This window comes from Neopsephotus bourkii, unplaced genomic scaffold, assembly GCF_033783945.1.
Source record: "Neopsephotus bourkii isolate Nb327-2 ecotype Australia unplaced genomic scaffold, CSIRO-AGI_Nbou_v1 NB_1574, whole genome shotgun sequence".
Lineage (NCBI taxonomy): Eukaryota > Metazoa > Chordata > Aves > Psittaciformes > Psittacidae > Neopsephotus > Neopsephotus bourkii.
The window spans coordinates 4,941,643-4,960,243 of NW_026902050.1; the positions used below are offsets into that span (position 1 = coordinate 4,941,643).

General features: G+C 40.0%; 1 protein-coding gene across 6 annotated transcripts; it reads left to right on the forward strand.

Moving 5' to 3' along the window:
- The first annotated feature begins 469 nt into the window (after window positions 1–469).
- On the forward strand, window positions 470–14,398 carry MFSD1 (major facilitator superfamily domain containing 1). Of its 6 annotated transcripts, XM_061371637.1 has the most exons (17): window positions 471–661; window positions 738–790; window positions 967–1,079; window positions 1,457–1,499; window positions 2,056–2,123; window positions 2,882–2,990; window positions 3,913–4,015; window positions 4,752–4,850; window positions 5,781–5,892; window positions 6,907–6,963; window positions 7,555–7,711; window positions 8,800–8,897; window positions 9,324–9,436; window positions 9,947–9,994; window positions 10,723–10,783; window positions 13,733–13,847; window positions 14,090–14,398. In XM_061371637.1, the coding sequence occupies exons 1-17, from the start codon at window positions 478–480 to the stop codon at window positions 14,147–14,149; spliced, it is 1,593 nt and encodes a 530-aa protein (XP_061227621.1). In that variant the 5' UTR covers window positions 471–477; the 3' UTR covers window positions 14,150–14,398. The 6 variants fall into 6 exon arrangements, with proteins under 6 accessions (XP_061227625.1, XP_061227621.1, XP_061227622.1 ...); XM_061371638.1 differs by lacking the exons at window positions 13,733–13,847; window positions 14,090–14,398 and adding an exon at window positions 12,757–13,538; XM_061371639.1 differs by lacking the exons at window positions 13,733–13,847; window positions 14,090–14,398 and adding an exon at window positions 11,574–11,657.
- The last annotated feature ends 4,203 nt before the right edge of the window (window positions 14,399–18,601 follow it).

Sequence of the window (18,601 nt, forward strand, 5' to 3'; positions counted from 1 at the left end):
TGGTGGCTGCCCTCGGTCCTTGGCACCTCCAGCTCCAGACAGGCAGCATGCGGGATGGGCAAACCTGCCAGCAGGGAAACGAAACACACTTCCCGGGTTTTATGTCTCTAATCAGCCGGAGGGCAGAGATGCACCGTTCTTCACAGACCTCGCTCGCCGTTTGTCAGTGACAGGCCTGCCCTTAACATGCTTTTACATAGAATAGGAGGCTACAGGTGCTGAAACCTGGAATAATGTCCCACCAGCTGCGTGCCTAAGATAAAGTTTTGTCACTGTTGAGATGCTGGGCACGGTTTCTGTAGCTGATGCTCTCACCATACCATGAAGTCTGTTTAGGGGTTTGCTTTGGGGGCATTTGAAGGAGGTTTTTTTGCCGCTGTTAAGCTCCTGTTTAGCTCAGGAGCAGGTTCAGTCCCACCGCCGGACCGCTACCATGGAAACGTGACTCGTAGCTCACGTGAGCCACGGGGCGATCACATGTGTGCCGGTCACGTGAGGCCGGCTGCGATGGCGGAGGAGGAGCGGGCGCTGCTGGGTTCCGTCGGCGCTGATGATGGCGGCGGTTCTGCGGAGCCCGTCCGTTCCCTGTCCTCTGCCTGCGACCCCCGGCGCCTGCCGCACCGGCTCATTGTCCTCGCACTCATGTGCTTCCTGGGCTTCGGTGGGTGGCGGCGGGCGGGGTGCCGGTGCCTGGGGTACTGGGGGCAGGGCTCTGAGGCATCCCCTTCTCTTTGCAGGCAGCTACTTCTGCTACGACAATCCGGCGGCTCTCCAAACGCAGGTTCAGCGGGTGAGTGGCTGTCTTCGGCGAGAACGGGGTTACGGGGCGAGGGAAGCACGGGCAGCGGCCGAGTCGGACAGCGTGCTGCTACTCCTTAAGTAATTTTGCTTTGATAGTTGTTCGGTGTCCCTGTAATTACCTTAAGAGTAAGTACTTTTTTTTTAATTCCTCCCTCCTTTATGTAGGATATGAAGGTGAACACAGCTCAGTTCATGGCACTCTATGCCTGGTATTCCTGGCCTAATGTGGTTCTCTGCTTCTTTGGAGGTTTTCTGATAGACAGAGTTTTTGGAATACGGTAGGTGTGATCATAGTGTCACTTATCTTCAATGAGTGGTAGAACTTAAAGCGCATGTGAAATATAGGCCATGTAATATAGAGTTTTTCAAATTATAATAATGCTTTTCAAATTATAATAACCTTTTCCAAACTTTTTTCACTTGATCTTGGAAATTCCACTGGCATAAATGAGCTTCCTTCTCTTAAATAAAGTTCTTTCAAAAATGGCAGCCTGTACTACCTTTTTTTTAAGGAAGCTGTCAAGTTGTAGCGTTTATTACAAGGATCTTTTATTGCATATTAGTTCCACTTGTTCCCTTGCTGTAGGTCTAATGTGGTGTTTTATAGGGAAAAAGGGTTCTAGCTATGCATTAAATGATTTTAATTTTCTTACAGGTTGGGCACTATAATATTTAGTATCTTTGTTTGTGTGGGGCAGGTAAGTGCAAATGAGAGGGTGAAGGGTGATATTTGTCTGAAGATTCTTTAGTGGGGCTGGGGAGAAAAAGCCCAGATGGCCTTTTGCTTAGTGGTGGGTATTTCAGATGGGAGTAGGCAGGTGAAGAGGAATGAAACGGGTGAGCCCTGGGTTTTACTGGGGCAGTTGGGAACAGATGGGGTACCTGGGAAGAGGGGATCTTGAAGATGAGAGAAATAATGTAAAGGAACCAAATGTTTTGTTTGTTGTGAAACTACTATGTAAGTGTATTTGTGTTAGGTATGATGGGAAAGGTGGAAACACGACTTGAACATTTAGAGGTGTTTAGAGGTGTTCTGAGTTTCAGGGTGGTTCAGGTTGGGTATTGTTTAGCCAGCTGAATGATGACTAAGGCCAAGGGAGCAAAGGCTAAAAGCTAGGAATTAAGTGAGTGTGAAGTGTTTGTGCAGATCTGGGAAAGAAAGAGCATTTTTTATATCTTATTTTGAGATGGTTCTGCTTTGTTCCATACTTCAAATATAAAATCACGATTTTTCCTTAAATGCTTATTTGCCAGGTAGTTTTTGCTTTGGGAGCACTCCTTAATACTTTCTGGCTGATGGATGCAGGCAGATTCATTTTTGGGTAAGTCTAGAAAAGCATAGTATGTGCTGTTTGAGGTAAGGACTGGCCTAGAGAACACTACCATGTATACGTTCAGAGACAAAATTGCTGGATATCGAGGCATGTATAAAGTTGAGGTATGCAAGATCTTCAGTTGGGTTCCCAGTCTAGTTTGAAGTTAGAAAACAGAAAAAAAACAGTACATTCAGTAAGCTGATAAAACTGTGTTACTCCTCCTTTTAATTCATACTTTCCCGAGTCTTTAGACTCAGGAAAGCAACAGGAAATACAACAGGGCTGCTACAGTGGCAGCAAATGAGAGCAAATGTCAGAAGAAAAACCTCCCAGGTGTAAATGTGCCGGAGAATGAAAATGTTAGAAAATATGACCAACTGAACTGGGGGGTGGGCAGATGACTCCATGAAATTCTGACTCCAGGTAAGATGCCTGCTTTTGGTTTCATTTAGGTCAGGTTTTATAACGCTGCAGAAGAGAAATTATAAATCGCTGCTTACTGTTTTAATGTCTCTAAATGACCAAAGGCAATTATAATTGCTTCAAGACTACTTAAGATACCTTGTACTATTAATTATTTTAAGACATTGCAATTCTTTTTTTTTAATTGTCTTTTAAGAATTCTATATATGCATTAGATCTACTTACACACAGATATATTTCTCTAAAATAGTCATCTTGGTATTGCCAGCAGCTGATGGACTGCTTCCTATTGCTTTGCCTGTTGCAGTTAACGTGTTTTCTTTTGTGCCTTCCTTTTTTAGAATAGGTGGAGAGTCCTTAGCAGTGGCACAAAACACATATGCAGTCAGCTGGTTTAAAGGCAAGGAGTTAAATCTTGTGTTTGGATTACAGCTAAGCATGGCCAGAATTGTAAGTGTAAAACTGTGTAGCTTTAATTTGTAGACTTTAGGGTGTGTGGTTTGTTTGGGCAGTGAGACAGGTGGGAAACAACATTTTTAATACTTCTGAGTAGTTTTTGTAGTAAATAGACGAAGGATACACAAGGAAATGGTTTAATAAGATTTCTTAGAACCTGTCAAACTTCTTTAGAAGACTAGTGGTGTTATTAATGTAGACTGCTGGGTGGGACAGTCACATTGCTGTTTTTAATCAGAATGATTGTTGGTACAAGCACTTAAACTGCTGCTAGAGTTGGATTTACACTAATATACCAGGCTGGGAATGAAGAGAGCAGAGACATCCCTCTTCTATTAGAGCTCCTCCAGCAGCCTGTGGTATCTTAAACCAGTGCAGGTTATTTACCTCAGTAAAAGAGAGTTAGATAGTCACAGCTGGGTCAGGCTGTTGCTAACTAGCAGTTGTTGCATCTCAGCTGAGCTGCAGTTAACTGTCTGTTGTTAGCCTTGAGTTTGGAGCCATGGACACCTTTTCTAGGGACAGAAGGGAGTCGGGGGATGGTGCATCTTCCTGGTGCCTGTCAGGTGGGAATCCTGTTTACTTTAACATGTGATGTTAAATTTAGTTAAATTAGTTTCTGAGCCAACACAATTTATAATGTGGATTTATGTCACTTTAATATCTCTGTTGAAACACAGTTATATAAAATTTCAGTTTGTGATGGTATATCGTTGTTACAATTATTAATTTGTTACAAGTGTTGACCAAAACAGCAGGAAATAATTTTATGATTGGTGCTGACAGTTTATGATCCCTGCGTAGCGTCTTACCTGTTTGTTTGAAATGTTGTTCCATAAGCAGTTTGCCTAATGTTCCTTTTGAATTCACAGAATTGTGAAATGCATAATTGTTCACATGAGTCTGTTCTGCCTAGGGAAGCACAGTGAACATGAATATCATGGGATGGATATACTCTAGAGTTCAAGATCTTCTGGGGTATACTGGTCCCAGTACTCTTGGGTTAACTCTCATGATAGGTCAGTAATACTGTGAATTGATGTCACCTGCTATTTTAGGCCTGTGAATTTTAACAGAATGCATTCATGTTAATGATTTCTCACTAATTTGAAAGTAGGATGCGTATGTTTGAGACTAGGAAGAGCAATTCAAATACTGTTTGTATCGATGGCTAATATTCTTATACAGAGTGTATGATTACTGCATCTGCTATAATGCTGTGTGATTTTTTTTTTGCCAAATTCAGGTTTATATCTTATGGAGATGAAACACTTAATGTGCTTTGAGTAAGGGACAGACTTGAGAAAAACTTCTGAAGGTTATCATGTCAAAGCTTGTGTGTAGTTGTCTGATGTGTAGAAGTGAAATTTCCACTGCCTTTGGATCTTTTCCTTTAGCTATGGGTATTGAGGGCCTGGTGCTGGTAACAAGGCACAGGCTTTTTTCTCTTATTACAGGGTGCAGATAAGGAGTGTGGCTGTGCTGAGTGGGAGTGGTGGTAATGTTTTAAATACATATTTTAAAGAAAATGAATGTAGTTACATGTTTGTACTCCAAGGTAGATGTCTCATGTACCAGGCTTCAGTATTTACACCTTATTCTTTGAGTTGTATAGCTGTTGAGTCTTATACATAAGACAAGCTGATGTTAAACCTAATTTTCATTAGATATGTAAAGGTGTGCTAAGCTAGTTGTGCATAAAGCCAAATTGCTGCTTGACTCAACAACTAAACATGGTGCATTGCCTTCTTGCAGGTGGTGTAACATGTCTCTTTTCACTGATGTGTGCATTAATCCTTGCTTATCTGGACAAGAGAGCAGAGAAGCTCCTTTCCAAAGAGCAAGGGAAAACAGGTGAGTGGTGAGGGTGGTGTGGCTTAACCTGCCTTCAGCTTCATTCTGGAGCAAACCCTTTCAGTTACACTCTGTCCACTGTGCAGGTTTGTGTTTTAGGTAATCCAGTGGCTGCTGCGTCTTTTTCTACAGTTATCTTTAATAATTTTTAGTTCCTTTTAATATCAGTAGGAGGTTTTGCAGTTTTAAACACCAGTTTACAGGCAGATGCAGTGTAATCTGCTTTATTTATAAAGCATGTGGAGAGCCTCCCACTTCACAACAATTTGATCTGCATCATTGTGTCTAGAATTTTGTAGGTGTGCAAAGCCACACATCTGTTCTCTGTCAGCATGCGGTGTTATGAGTTTCCGTGTCACAGAATCCCAGAATCCCAAGGGTTGGAAGGGACCTCAAGAAATCATCTAGTCCAACCCCCCTGCAAGAGCAGGGTAACCTAGAGTACATCACACAGGAACTTGTCCAGGCGGGCCTTGAATATCTCCAATGTGGGAGACTCCACAACCCCCCTGGGCAATCTGTTCCAGTGCTCTGTCAGAGAATTCAGACCGAGTAAAAAATAAACTCAATTTGAAGTCCAAGTAAGAGCATTTAACATGAAACTTCAGACATGATTTTTGCTAGCTGGTTAAAGATTTCCTTGAAAAAGTGGTTTGTATTTAATTCTGATGCATAGGACTTTCAGAGGCTTTAGAGAACTTGTACATCCAGCTTAATGTGAAAGAAACAATTTGTTCTTGACTTTGGTACTGTTGATTTTACACTTGTATATTCTTAACTGACTGTGTAAATTTTAAACGAGAGAGTAGACAGTGGCAGGAATATATGCATTAGTAATGACTTGTGATCACCTTAATGTTTAGTCAATGTGGATGAATTTTATCTATGCTTATGCTGGCTGAAACAGTACTGTCTCTTGCCCCACTACAGGTGAAGCGATTAAACTAACTGATGTGAAGGACTTCTCTTTGTCCTTGTGGCTTATATTTGTGATCTGTGTCTGTTACTATGCAGCAGTTTTTCCTTTCATTGGACTTGGAAAGTAAGTATTTTCCACTTATGTAGCTATTCCCCTTGAATGTGGCTAGGGGCTTAACTAGCTACCGGTGAAAATGCTAGCGTTATTGATACTAAAATTTAAGAATCCCAGATGGCTACAGAATCCCTGGTCTCCCAGCAAGTCTGTGCTGTGGTTTGTCATATTCTTCTGTGGCACTGTTCACTATACTTGTGATACAGATAAACACAGCTCTTTGTTTTCCTTATCTGGTGAGTTTTGTGGGAAATGCCATTACTTAACGTAGGTTGAGCTGTCAGAACTCCAAAGCATAATACATGCTCCATTTCCTGATTAGAATTTGGTACAGATTTAAAGCATGGCATGAGTTTTGGTGTGGGAAGCTGTGGACAGCTGTCGTATAGAACTCCATTCATATGTGTAAACTATTAACTGAGACATGGGGGTTTAAATGTAGTTACAGCTTTGGACTGAAGTTCTCTTACTGTGCTCGCTTTGGTATATTTATCATATTGAAACTTGGGGCATTCATGCGTAGTTTTCCCTTTTGAGCCACATTACTTGACCTACAATCTCCACCAAATGGTTTTTGAGTATATTTGGATTTAGAAACAGGTCCCTTGAGCTTAATGCATGTTTTATAGTGAGTGAGATGGAAAAGTCTGAGAGACATTGCAGTCAGTAGTGCAGATGTCTATTTTATGCTTGTGCATCCTTCTGTATTCTAAAAATTCTCACTTCCGTAGAATACCCTTACTGCTAATGTCTTCTTATTGGGTTATATGTTGGTTATGTACTTCGGCTGTTTTCCCGAAATAGTCCTTAAACACAAATTTGTAGAGTCTGATAATAAGCTCCTAAATGAATTACAAATGACGATCTGTGATGGGATGTTAATGTCAAACCTATATAGCTTTAATATATATTTTAAATTTTCTTGTACACTAGGTTCTTGTGTCTTTAATTTTGTGTCTAGCTTAATTTTTCTTTCATGTCAGTGTGCATTTTTCTAAATCTGTTTGTTTTTTTTTTCTTTAGGGTTTTCTTTATTGAGAAATTCAAATTCTCACCTCAAGAAGCAGGTGCAATTAACAGGTATACTGTGGTTGATTTAGTAAGTAAATGTGCTGCTGCTGTTGTTCTAGGGGGATGTGATCTTTGGGCTCTGACCATGTGGGAAGTTCTGGATCTACTGTTGTATGTGGTGACTTGTATTAAGTGGATAGATAGGTTTCAGATGTCTCAAGGCATAATTGTCTTGCGTCTTCACATTGAGGAATTAGAAAAGGCTCTGTCTGAAGGCTGTTGTTTTCTTCTGAGTAACAAAAGCAGTTTAATAGCAACATTAAATAAACTAAATTTTCTTAGTCTGAAGATGATTTTTTGATGTGGAAAACCCCCAAACAAATAAAAACAAACAATGAAACACTTGGTGGTATCTGTTTCCGAAAGCTCTGAGTATGTCACTGTTTCCTTGGATGTTAAATGTTTTCATGTCCTCAGATATTTTGGGGGTTTTGACTTCTGGAGTCTGTTGCTACAGGGCATTTTTGGTGTATTTTTTCTTACGGCCTCACAGGTAACAAGGTAATATGGTGTTTTATCTGGAAACAGCTGTACCGTGTAGCACCTAAAGCTATCCATGGCTAGACAGTGTTCAGTTCTCTTATTTTTATTCTTTTGTAGTATTGTGTATATTATATCGGCACCCATGTCGCCAGTCTTTGGACTCCTGGTGGATAAACTTGGAAAGAATATCATCTGGGTTTTATGTGCTGTAATAACTACTCTTGCTTCTCATATTATGTTGGCTTTTACCTTCTGGAACCCCTGGATAGCAATGGTAACTATTCCTTGTGACTTATAGCTATATATGGTAAAATAAGAAATAAAGTTGATCCTGAATTGTTTTGCATAAGTAGCCACTGTCTTTTGACTCTTTAAAAGTCTTCAAAACCTGTTTTGATATCCCCAACTTTAAGAAGGATACACTATGTGAAAGTAAGTATAAAGGTAGTGAAAAAACAAAGGGTGCATAATACAGGAAAAATTATCATTAGCTGTCTGTGGCCTAAGGATACATTTCTGGTTTTGGTGTTTTGTGGAGAGAGGCAGTAGTTATTTGTGTGTGTTTTGAAGTGGAAAAGACTGGCAGCTGCTGTCTGTGGCAGTAGTTCTATAGCTGTTCAGTGCAAAGAGATGTTCACCTTCTTAGAAGGGTGGGATTAGACTGGAAGTCTGTATGGAGTGGCAATTCCTTGTCCTTTCAGAGAAGTCTTTAGTTCATCCCAGTATCTGTGTTTTGGTGGTGCTCTATTGCAGAGGTCTGTTCTAATGCTTTGTGGACACTACTTACACTAGCTATTGCTAGGTTACTGTGCTAGATGCTTGCTTTTCTCCTGAAACTTGTTCTTTTGGTGTAGCTTTGCTTATTACTGTTACTTAAACTGTCTCTAATATGCTGTATTGGATAGCAGGAAACTTCAATAAAAAACTTTGTTATTGATTTCCCCTTCCGAGGGCAGATTTCCTGAGAAATTGCTTTTGAACTAAGGTTTACAGGCTTAAATACAGTACTTACCAGTTTATCAGGGTTTAAAAACAGGGACCTTGTTTTTCAGGTATTTTCTAGTGCGTTGCAGCATTGATCTTTTCCATTGGGTATTAAAGTCAGGCTCTTAATGGTAATTAGGTAGGGTTTAGTTTGTTAGTCAGTCCTGGAAAAACTTTCTCCTTCTAAACGTGCATATATATTTAGACCAATATTGCGAAAAGTCTTGGGTCTTTTCTTTTTGTTTGTTTCTTTGTTTGTTTTTCTGTCTTCTCCTCCCTTTTGGGAGAAGAGGAAAATCAGTATGTTCATTTATTATAACTTCAGAGCAAAAATGCTTGTCTTCTAATATCTGTTGACTTGTTCTTATTTCACACCAGTGTTTGCTAGGAGTGGCGTACTCATTGCTTGCCTGTGCCCTGTGGCCCATGGTGGCCTTTGTTGTTCCAGAACACCAGTTGGGAACTGCTTATGGCTTGTAAGTACTTAAATCTGTCCATCTGTGCTGCTTTATAGTGACTATGTCCTGATACTATTAAACCACTGAATATCAAGCAGTTACATGTTAATGGTTACTAATTCCTCCAAGTTCCATCTTGCAGGAAGTGTAGTTTCAGGATCTGTGTAGTAGAGCATGTGGTTGTGTAGATCATAGAATGGTTAGGATTGGAATGGAGGTTAAATATCATGTACTTCCAATCCCACACCATGGGCAGGGACACCTTCCAACTAGGTTGCTCAAAGCCCCATCCAGTGCACAGAAACTTCTGCAAAAATGCAGTCATGTGTCTGTCATATGTCATAGTGAATGGAGAGAAGTTAACCTTCTTGTTTGACCAGTGTCATTAATGTTTTCTTTAAAAATGAATTTCTACACAGTGATAATCCTTTGTTTATGTGTTAGCATGCAGTCCATCCAGAATCTCGGTCTGGCAATTATTGCTATAGCAGCAGGGATGATTCTGGACACAAGAGGATACTTGTTTCTTGAAGTCTTCTTCAGTGCTTGTGTTTGCTGTAAGTACTAAAAACACTGAAAGTGAATTCTGGGCATTCAGGAAGCTTTATCAGGCTTTTTTCTTGATATTTCTTGTAAGACAGTAATACCTCCTTTCTTACGGGTAGGTAGAGGTTTCAACTGGGGTGATGTTGAAAGTAACTGAAACCTAGTGAAGTGTTTTGTGGTTTTATTGAAGTGATTTATTGTAAGTAGTTTCAGTGTCTTGAGAAAAGAGAAGTGAGTAAAAGGGTAGGTAAATGATACTCTTAAAGGCTGTGTCTGAGAGCTGTTTTTAATGTAACTAAAACTAGAGCAACCTTTTCTGAGTTACCATGCTACTTATAAGCATAATGTAATTTTCCAAAGGAGTTAAGAGGTGCTGCTGGCAAAAATCTCCCCTTAGTTACAACTGTCATGAAAAATCTTAGTTGTTGCTCAGCTGTATCTTAAGAGGCTGTTCTTCTGTTGTAAATTTGTCAGCTAAAACTGCTCCTCTTTTTTTGTGTTGTTTTGTTTTTGTTTTTTAGTGTCACTAATAGCTGTAGTTATGCTGTATTTTGTGAACCACCTTACAGGTAAGCGTTTTCAGCTTCTCTTGATGCTTGTTTTTATCATAATTCTTGAAGTTATCAAGCTGAGTTTGATAACTTGATATGCAGGTAGTGTTGTATAGCTTGTGGCTTTGGTACCAGGAGCATCTTTTGATGAAGCCAGTCTCTGTAACATCATTTTTGTCAATGCTGTAGTGTCCAACACCCTGAACCTTGCTGTGATGTGAAATCTTGTCACAGGGCAGGGGTACCTGCCCCTTCAGCTGGCTTGAACAGATGTGTGGGATATTCTGCAGCTTTTTCTAAACTGTGCATCAAGCTTGACTGTGTGTATATCTGCAAATATGAAAACTTAATTCTGTAGACTTTTCTTCAAATGTTGGTGTTCTTTCTCAACCGTTTTTTGAAGCGGTTACTCCTGAAGGACCTGGAATGGATATTAATTTATTTTTTTCAAAGTTGATTCCACTTTCTTTAGTTTTCAGGAGTGTTATGGTGAGTAGTAGAGAAATTTTGTTGTTATTCAACAGAAAACTGGATCAGGTTAGAGAGCTTAGTTTGGGTTCTGATTTTGCTTGCTCAGATGATTATGAAAATGTTGCTCTTTACCTCAGGTTCTACTTTTGTACAATTACTCTGCTGATTTCTTTTGTAAAGTGCTCAGGGAACTTCTGTAGCAAGGTATGATATCAAAGATACAATACAAAAAGACCAATTTTAAAAGTTTCAAGTGTATTTTACTTCTGTTGCAGGTGGTGATCTCAACTGGTCTGCAAAGAAAAGGGAAAAACTGCAAAAAGCAGCTGCAACTGAGTAAGTATAAAGAACAATAAAAAACAGTGTCCTTAGGATATGTTTAACCTGAAGTGATTAAATAGATTACTGTCTGAAGTCAGTCTCTTGTAGGTCTGACATTTGTACTGAATGTTATTTTCTTTCTTACCAGTTAGTAGTAGGATTTCACGTTCTTGCCTGCTCTGAATGGATAGAGGAAGTAGCAGTTAACCAGGTGTCCTTTCCTGGCACTCTTCCTTGCTATCTTCTTTGTTTCAGTGGCCCTCCAACTGAATGGAACTGAAGTGTGTTTAAAAAATGTTGTATAGCTTATTTAAAAATGCACTTCATTTATGGTGTGCAACTGACCCAGTTAGCAGCAAACGTGACCTGGTTTAATGTCAGGTAATGTATAGACCAACTTTTTTTGAAGTGTCATTAAAAGCTAGATTGCTCTTCAGAGAAACTGTGCTTCAGTCACTTCCCCTTCAGTTTCAGCTTGCTCCTGTTGCTGTCTTATTTAGTAGTCTTAATTTAGCTTGTCTCTGAAAACTGTGACTTGAGTCTAAATTGCAGTGCTAATGTGAAACGCAGTTTGTGATCACATTTGTCAGATATTGTTGATTACTGTGAAAGAATTCAAATTTTTAGAAAGAAAATGGGACTGGGGTATTTCAATAATGTGGCATCCACTTTCTTTAAAAGGAGATGGAGCACTTGAGGTGTGCTTAGGGCAGAAATTGTCGAAATAGGCAAATTTCAGCTGTTCATCCAATTAAGCAAATTTCATTCTGTGGGAGACTTGTATGTCCTACTTCCTTCTTTACAGAAAATAAGGAAAGTGACACTTCAGAATAGTAACTTGCAAAGTTCTCTTCCTTGGTCTTGACAAAACATGGGTGATGTGTTAAAGGGCCTTTGCTGTGCATAGCCCTAACAGCTGGAATCGAGTACTGTGGCTTTTTAAGTGTTGCTTGATAAAACATGAAGGTATCAGTCCCTTGCTGTTGGGATATCTCCTAAGTTTATCCCCTCTGCACAGTAGAAAGTGTACTTGTTTCTTTTTTTTGTTTGTTTGTTTGCTGTCTGAGAATGCTAAATGAGGGTAAAGCTCTTGATGCATATGGATTGCTGTACAAGGGAGTCAAAGAGTGGGTTTCAGGATAATTGCCTTGTATCAGGGGAAGAGGAAGGGAAAAGCATTGCATGGCAAAGTCCATTTAGATGTCACCTTAAAGGTGAAACAAAAGAACCTTCTGCTCCAGTTTCTCCATTATGTACTTAACATATGTACTTAATTATGTACTGGTGGAAAAGGACCTGGGCAGTGCTGACTTATGGCTGCTGAACATGTATGCCCAGGCAGCCAAGAAGGCCAACAGCATCCTGGCCTTTATCAAGAATGGCTTGGCCAGCAGGGCCAGGGCAGTGATCGTCCCCCTGCACTCAGCACTTTTGATGCCACACCTTGACTTCAGTTCTGGGCCCCTCACTGCAAGAGACACTGAGGTGCTGGAGCAGATTCAGAGAAGGGCAGCAAAGCTGGTGAAGGGACTGAAGCACAGGTCTGATGAAGAATGGCTAAGGGAACTGGGGATGTCCTGAAAAAAAAATCAAAACACCTGTCAGTAAGGTCTAGTTAGGTGACTTGTGGGGTTTAACATGGATTTTTTTTTTTTTTTGGTCCTAATTTGTGGGCTTTTTACACAGCAGTCTTGAGGAAAACTCAAGAAAACTAAAACCTCATCAGACCTGGTGAGCATCCTAGCTTAGCTGTGATGAATATCATCCTTGAGTAAAAAGGTCACAGGCAGTTTTTAATACAAATGCACCAACAAACCCCAAAGCCTTGTACCCAGGAGGAGTTCTCTGTCCAAATAGAGCTGGCCTGTGTGAGATGTGTAACACTTCCAGTATTTACTGTGAAAGATGGCTTTGTATTTGTATATGCTGTGAGATACAGTGCTTTAGAACAGTATTTTCAGTAATTTTTGTTACAATATTTTTTTCAGAAAAGAAATTTGAATAGCAAATATCATCCAGAAGTGGGGAGCATTTGATCAGCATCATGACAACTTGAAGAATTAGTGTTGTGTAGTTTGGTCACTGCACACTAGCTCTTTGGAAAAACCACTAACATACAGGAGGGTTTTACAGTAAATGGCTGAATTTTATGCTTTGTAACCAGTTTTAACCGATACCAAGTTATCTTTTAGTTTGAACAAAGTGGGTTTATAGCATTTTGCACAGTTTAAGCTCTGTCATTGGAGAGGGTAGTCTGCAACCCAAGACAAACATGTTCATTTTAAGGCTAGCCTGAAGTGTCTTTGATGCACAGCATTATCATCTTGAGGGTTGAGATTTCTAAACGTAATGGCATTTAATGTTCTGTAGTAAGGCTCATTGCCTTACAGAGCTTAAAAACGGGTCACTTATTGCCTTTATCACTGTCTTAACACAAACCATTGTCTTAAGCAAAGTGTATTTAGAGCTTCATTTGGTTCTGTTTCTCCTTAAGACTTGTATGGGAAAAGAGCTATTATGCTCTGGTCAAATACTTTTGTAGGAGACTGCTGTTAATTCTGAAGACTGCTGAGCAGTCTTCTATTTGCATTTTTTGACAGTTGATTCCTTTTGTATTGTAATCTTTATTTTAAGGAGTGAAAGCTTGTTTAATAAAGAAATAGTGAAAATTGTTAGAAAAGCTCACTGGGCACATTGTAATCTGTGAAAACCAAAAAGTTTACCTTTCTACCAAAGTCTTGTGATCTAAATAAAAGGAAACTGCAGAAAACAGCCTCTCTCCTTTTTTTACACTGAATTAGAGTAATCCATACACATCTTAGTCTCACTTAATCTGATATCCAGTATTCATCTATAATATTACAAGCATATTCTAGTTATTAAAAATAAAACTGCATACACAAGATAAGTTGCTTGGGTTTGCACTCCTCAGTGCAAATATCTTAAACCAGTTTTCTTTTCCAGAGCAGAAGAACAAGAGAGACTCAGACGTCAAAATGAAGATGACTTGGCTAAGTTACGGCCAAAAGCTGATGACTTTAGTTTAAGGAATAAATATCTCTCCAAACTAGGCGCTCAGGTATTAGTAACAAAGTAGGGGTGTTAATAACTAGGAATAGAACAATGAGAGAATGATTTTAAGACCTCTGTTTGTTTCAAATAGCCAGGAAATCAACCTCTGATTAAAATGCTAAATGTATGCTTGTTCTCAGAAATGAAGTCTCACCACTGGTAATTAAAAATCTAATGAAGAAAATGAGTCAACCTGGTAAGCAGAGAAGCAGGCATATTATGATGCATGATTTTTTTATCTTTTTTCAGCTACCTGATAATTACTGTTCCTATTTATCAACAATGGCACACAGAAGCGTGTTGAAATAGCGTCTTGCCCTACTTGCAAAAGCAGAAATACATGGAAGCTCCTGGTACACAAAACTTTGTTTCCAGTACTGACAGCTACCACAGCAAAAGCAGAGTGATGCACCATGCTTTTCTGCAAACATAGATTCTATTTTTAAAACACTCGGCTTAAGCTTCTCCTCCTATTGCACATGATGCTCATGAAGAACCATCTGGCTGTTTATTTGAACCCATGAGCTATGTACTACAGGCTCCTGTCTAAGATGCTCAGTGAGTAGCTTGAGACAAATGCTAAGACTTTAGCTTAATACACAACAATGTCTGAAATGTGAAAGCTTTCTTTCAGTAATCGAACTGTAGTGAAATGAGCTTTGGTATAGGTCTGGTTTATTCAGCTTCAAGTTGGACAACTTTGTTTCTATATTTGACAATGGTCTGTTTCATTTTTCTTACAGAAAAATGAGAGAAAAGGCTACCCTTCAAGTATTTCAGAGGAAACTATGCAATTCCAATATTACAGTTCAAAAAATGTTAGCTCTTAAATGTAATGCTAGGTCATGGATTTAGCAATAATCTCACGTAAGTCCTGATTAATGTGAAAAATAACATTTTAAGAGGTGGTAACTAAAAACTGTGGAAGTCTGTTGCTGAACAGCTAGTTCCTAGTAACTCCTGCAGAGTGCATTCTTTGATTTGTTATTCATGAAGAGTTGCTGATGTAATTTTGATGTATTCCTAAACTAAGCTAATCTTTCTTTAAAAGGCAAGAGCATCTGGCTGGCTGGAACACTAGGTAAACCAAAGAAAGAGCCACTTGTAGAGTGTGAGGTGTGCAGGCGAGTGAGCTTTCCTTGGCTGTCTTCAGGGAGTCCTTGTGTGCAACAAAATGCTGAAGAGCCTTTGACAGATTGATTGACTGCAGAGAAAGTACTTTGTTATAAACAAAAAAAGTTATATTTGTATTTTATTCTTTTTTTGCCTTCAGTAATTTAAGCAGACCTTCTGGAACTCATGGTCTTAAGGGTTTTTTTAAAGATACTTTTCAGTGAAGATTTCTTTCATGCTCCTGGAAAAACAAGATCATCTTCCTGAAGGAAAAAGGCAGGACTATTTTTGTTAATAGTTCTTTATTTTGAAGAACAATCCACGAAAACCTATGTGAATTATGCTGAACTTGCTGCTGAAGGGGAGTAATACACTGACCTGTGATAATTCTTATTGGTGCTTTCTGTGCTCCCTGTGAGAGCTGAACACTATCAGCTCTGAGACTGGTTGATACACGTCAGTTTGTGTTTCCTTGTAGACTTGTAACTGCTGGATCTTTTTTAATAAAAGCCTTAAGTGGACCCTGGCACCAGTATTTTTCTTACCAAACTGGTTAATGATTTGTTGTTGCCCTTGGTGATTGTTGAGACTTATACATGCATTTTAATTTTTTTCAAGCAAGGATGATTTCTGATTTACCCTGAGAAATGTGTAGAGTTTCTGGGGAAGTGTATATTTGAGGATCCAAAGGCAAAGTTTCCCTCGGTCCCCCCTGCTGATGGGTTGATGCATTTTTCTTCCTCAGGAAGGGAGGGAATTAGGTTATTGTTCTTCATTTCCTTTAGCTTTTCCGCTTTAGCTTCATCTCCCGCTTCCCCCTAATTCTGACATGTCATAGTTGTAGATAACTCCTCCACTATTACCTTTAGATCATCATTTTGTGTGTGGCATGATAGACAGCAACTGTGAACTTGTCTTTTTGAAACTTTATTTTAAGTTGCTAAATTCTCTGTATCCTTAAAAATCTTGCTGAAGTATTGTGGTGGACTTCTGCAAACGGTATAACTTTCTGCATTATCTCAACTCCAAATGCCTTTGCTTTTGCTTCTGAGGGGTTTCAGCCCATTGATTCCCTTTTACCTTGCTTTTTTCAGTTGTGGATATGTGGCATGGGAGTCATCTGGCTTTTGTTCCCTTGTAAAGCCTTCCTCTATCAACAGTCCTTTTGCTTCCAGCCATACATTAGAAAGTCATGATGCCCTGTTTGTCCTTCAGACATCCAATGTGTACTCCATCGTTTCAGGTTGATTATCGAAAGGAAAATGGGGTTTTAAATTCTGAAATGCCGTTTCTTTTTTGGTAGAGAAAATTGGGTTGTGATTGTTGTGGGAGGGATAAGGCCAGCAGCTCCAGCAAGTGAGTGGGCTGCTTGCTTTGGCTAGGGCAGGGACTGTCTGAGCATGTGCTGCTGCAGTGTTACTTGACAATGTCTGTGCAAGTCCTGCTGCAATTAATTTGGAATGCCTCAAGCTGAAAGCCGTTTATCTTTTGCCAGGTAATTTTTGCCCCTCCAAAGCTTCCCTTAATGGCTTCTACCCCCACCAGCCTGAGAAGCTGTTGGTAGAGTACAGAGAATGACTTTCCTGACTTTGATGGGGTTTTTTTGAATACCGAGTTTACGGGTTGGGCCCTACTGGTCTCTAATGGTCTGACTAAAATCTGCTGGTGGATATGCACACTTGTCTGGAGGTATTCATAGAAGAGTTAGTAAACATGGTAATAAACAGTAGTTCAACGTGGTATTTTGTTAAATTTATCTGAGCACATTTCCAAGGGAGATGTAGCTTATGAAGAATATAAATGGTGTTACCTATCTCTGCTATTACTTCTGTGCTCGTGTGAGGTACCCCTGGGCATAGGGGGCTCCCAGAGCTGCTGTGGCTTTTGGGTGGTTCTGTTTTTTTCCAGTGGGTGTGGTGTTTGGTTCTGATTTTATTTTTGTTGTTTTTAATGTCTTTTCTCCTTTTGACATGTCTTTTCTTCAGGGCTTGTTGTTGGATGTTTCAGTAGGCTTTCTCATTTAAAAAACTGGTTAATATTTCATTGTGTATCTTACCACTGTAGGTGCTCTTTTGTTTCTTTTCCTGTTGTGCAGATGGTCAAGCAAAGAGGCAAAGCACAGCTGTTCAAATGAGCTGAAAGGTCCTGAAAGTTGAATGTTATGAAGAAGTTATGAACAAACAGGACCCAGTTTCTTGGGTTTTCTTAAGCTTGCTTTCTCCTGCCTCTGCTACCTTGTCTCTGCTCCTCAGGTGTAAAAGGGAACTGCTTTTCTGCACTTTTTTTTTTGTTCTGATGATGGGGGATGTGGTCAGGCAGTGTCCCAGTTGGTTCATTTGTTGTCAGCCTTGAAGACAATTCCTCTTATGCTTCTAGTTTGTTTTCTAGGTCTCATGTGGCTGGCAGCTCCTCGTGTCTCACCTTGCTTCCTCTCTGAATAATTGCTGCTCCCAGCTGGCTTGAGCAAAGTGTGACTCAGCCATTGTGGGCAGCGGTGGGTCTGCAGTTGCCTGTATTCCAAGCAATTGGCACTTCCTAGGAACAACAAATTAGATTTTTGTTATGGTACCTGCCAAGGTTCTTGCACATTAAGTTTTGTACAGGTAGCTTGTTCCTATCCCATAACTGACATTCTGGGAGGGAAGAAATTGGAAGCTCCATGCTCCTCTGAGAACTGGGTTAGCTATTTTATTGAGTTGCATTTGTGGAGAGAGCAGAACAGCCTGATCCAGACTGTTACTGCAGTGGCAGTGACTGTGCTGTAGGTGCGGCATTAAAATGTGACCATATGGTCATAGAATCATTTGGGTTCAAAAAGAGTGTTCACATTTCTAATTGCCTTATGTTAGGCAAACCCCTGCTTCTTGGCTACTGAACTCCCCGAAACCTTTGGCACCTGCTGTTGTTATGGACTGCAGGGCAGCCAAGCTGCGTTTGAAGATGCTGTGGAGATGCTGTTACCTTTTCTGAAATCATAGAATAGTTAGGGTTGGAAAGGACCTTAAGCTCATCAAGTTCCAACTCCCCTGCCATGGGCAGGGACACCTCACACCAAACCATCTCACCCAAGGCTTCGTCCAAGCCTGGTCTTGAACACTGCCAGGGATGGAGCATTCACAACTTCCCTGGGCAACCCATTCCAGTGCCTCACCACCCTAACAATAAAGAATTTCCTCCTTATATCCAATTTAAACTTCCCCTGTTTAAGTTTGAACCCATTACCCCTTGTCCTGTCACTACAGTCCCTAATGAATAGTCCTTCCCCAGCATCCCTGTAGCCCCTGTGAGTTGTTGAGCACCTTGTGAAGTTAATGCCACCAACTGCTGAAATCATATGCTGTAGAGAAACAAAAATATTGATGCTGCTTTTAGCACTACAGGTAAGGTTAAAAACCCACCCCTTTCCATAATGCATTTAGTGTGAATAGTCCTTGCTAAAGGTGCTGATGTGATGGACCCTACCAAGGAGATAGTAGCTAGGTGGTAATCATCCTTGAGGTAGCTTTATGAAATATGCTCATAGCATTTAAAAAAATTCGTTACCTAGCTAATGGCTGGAGACAACTGCTTGCCTCTGTTCTAGTGTTTTCCTAAGTTATTCACTGTAGTTTTTCTTTACAGCCCTCTTAACAACTGGAAGCAGTGTCT

Coding starts and splice junctions, on each gene's coding strand:
- MFSD1 (XM_061371637.1), top strand. CDS start 478: ATGTGTGCCGGTCACGTGAGGCCGGCTGCGATGGCGGAGGAGGAGCGG. Junction 791..966: donor TCCAAACGCAGGTTCAGCGG/GTGAGTGGCTGT, acceptor TCCTTTATGTAG/GATATGAAGGTGAACACAGC. Junction 1,500..2,055: donor TCTTTGTTTGTGTGGGGCAG/GTAAGTGCAAAT, acceptor CTTATTTGCCAG/GTAGTTTTTGCTTTGGGAGC.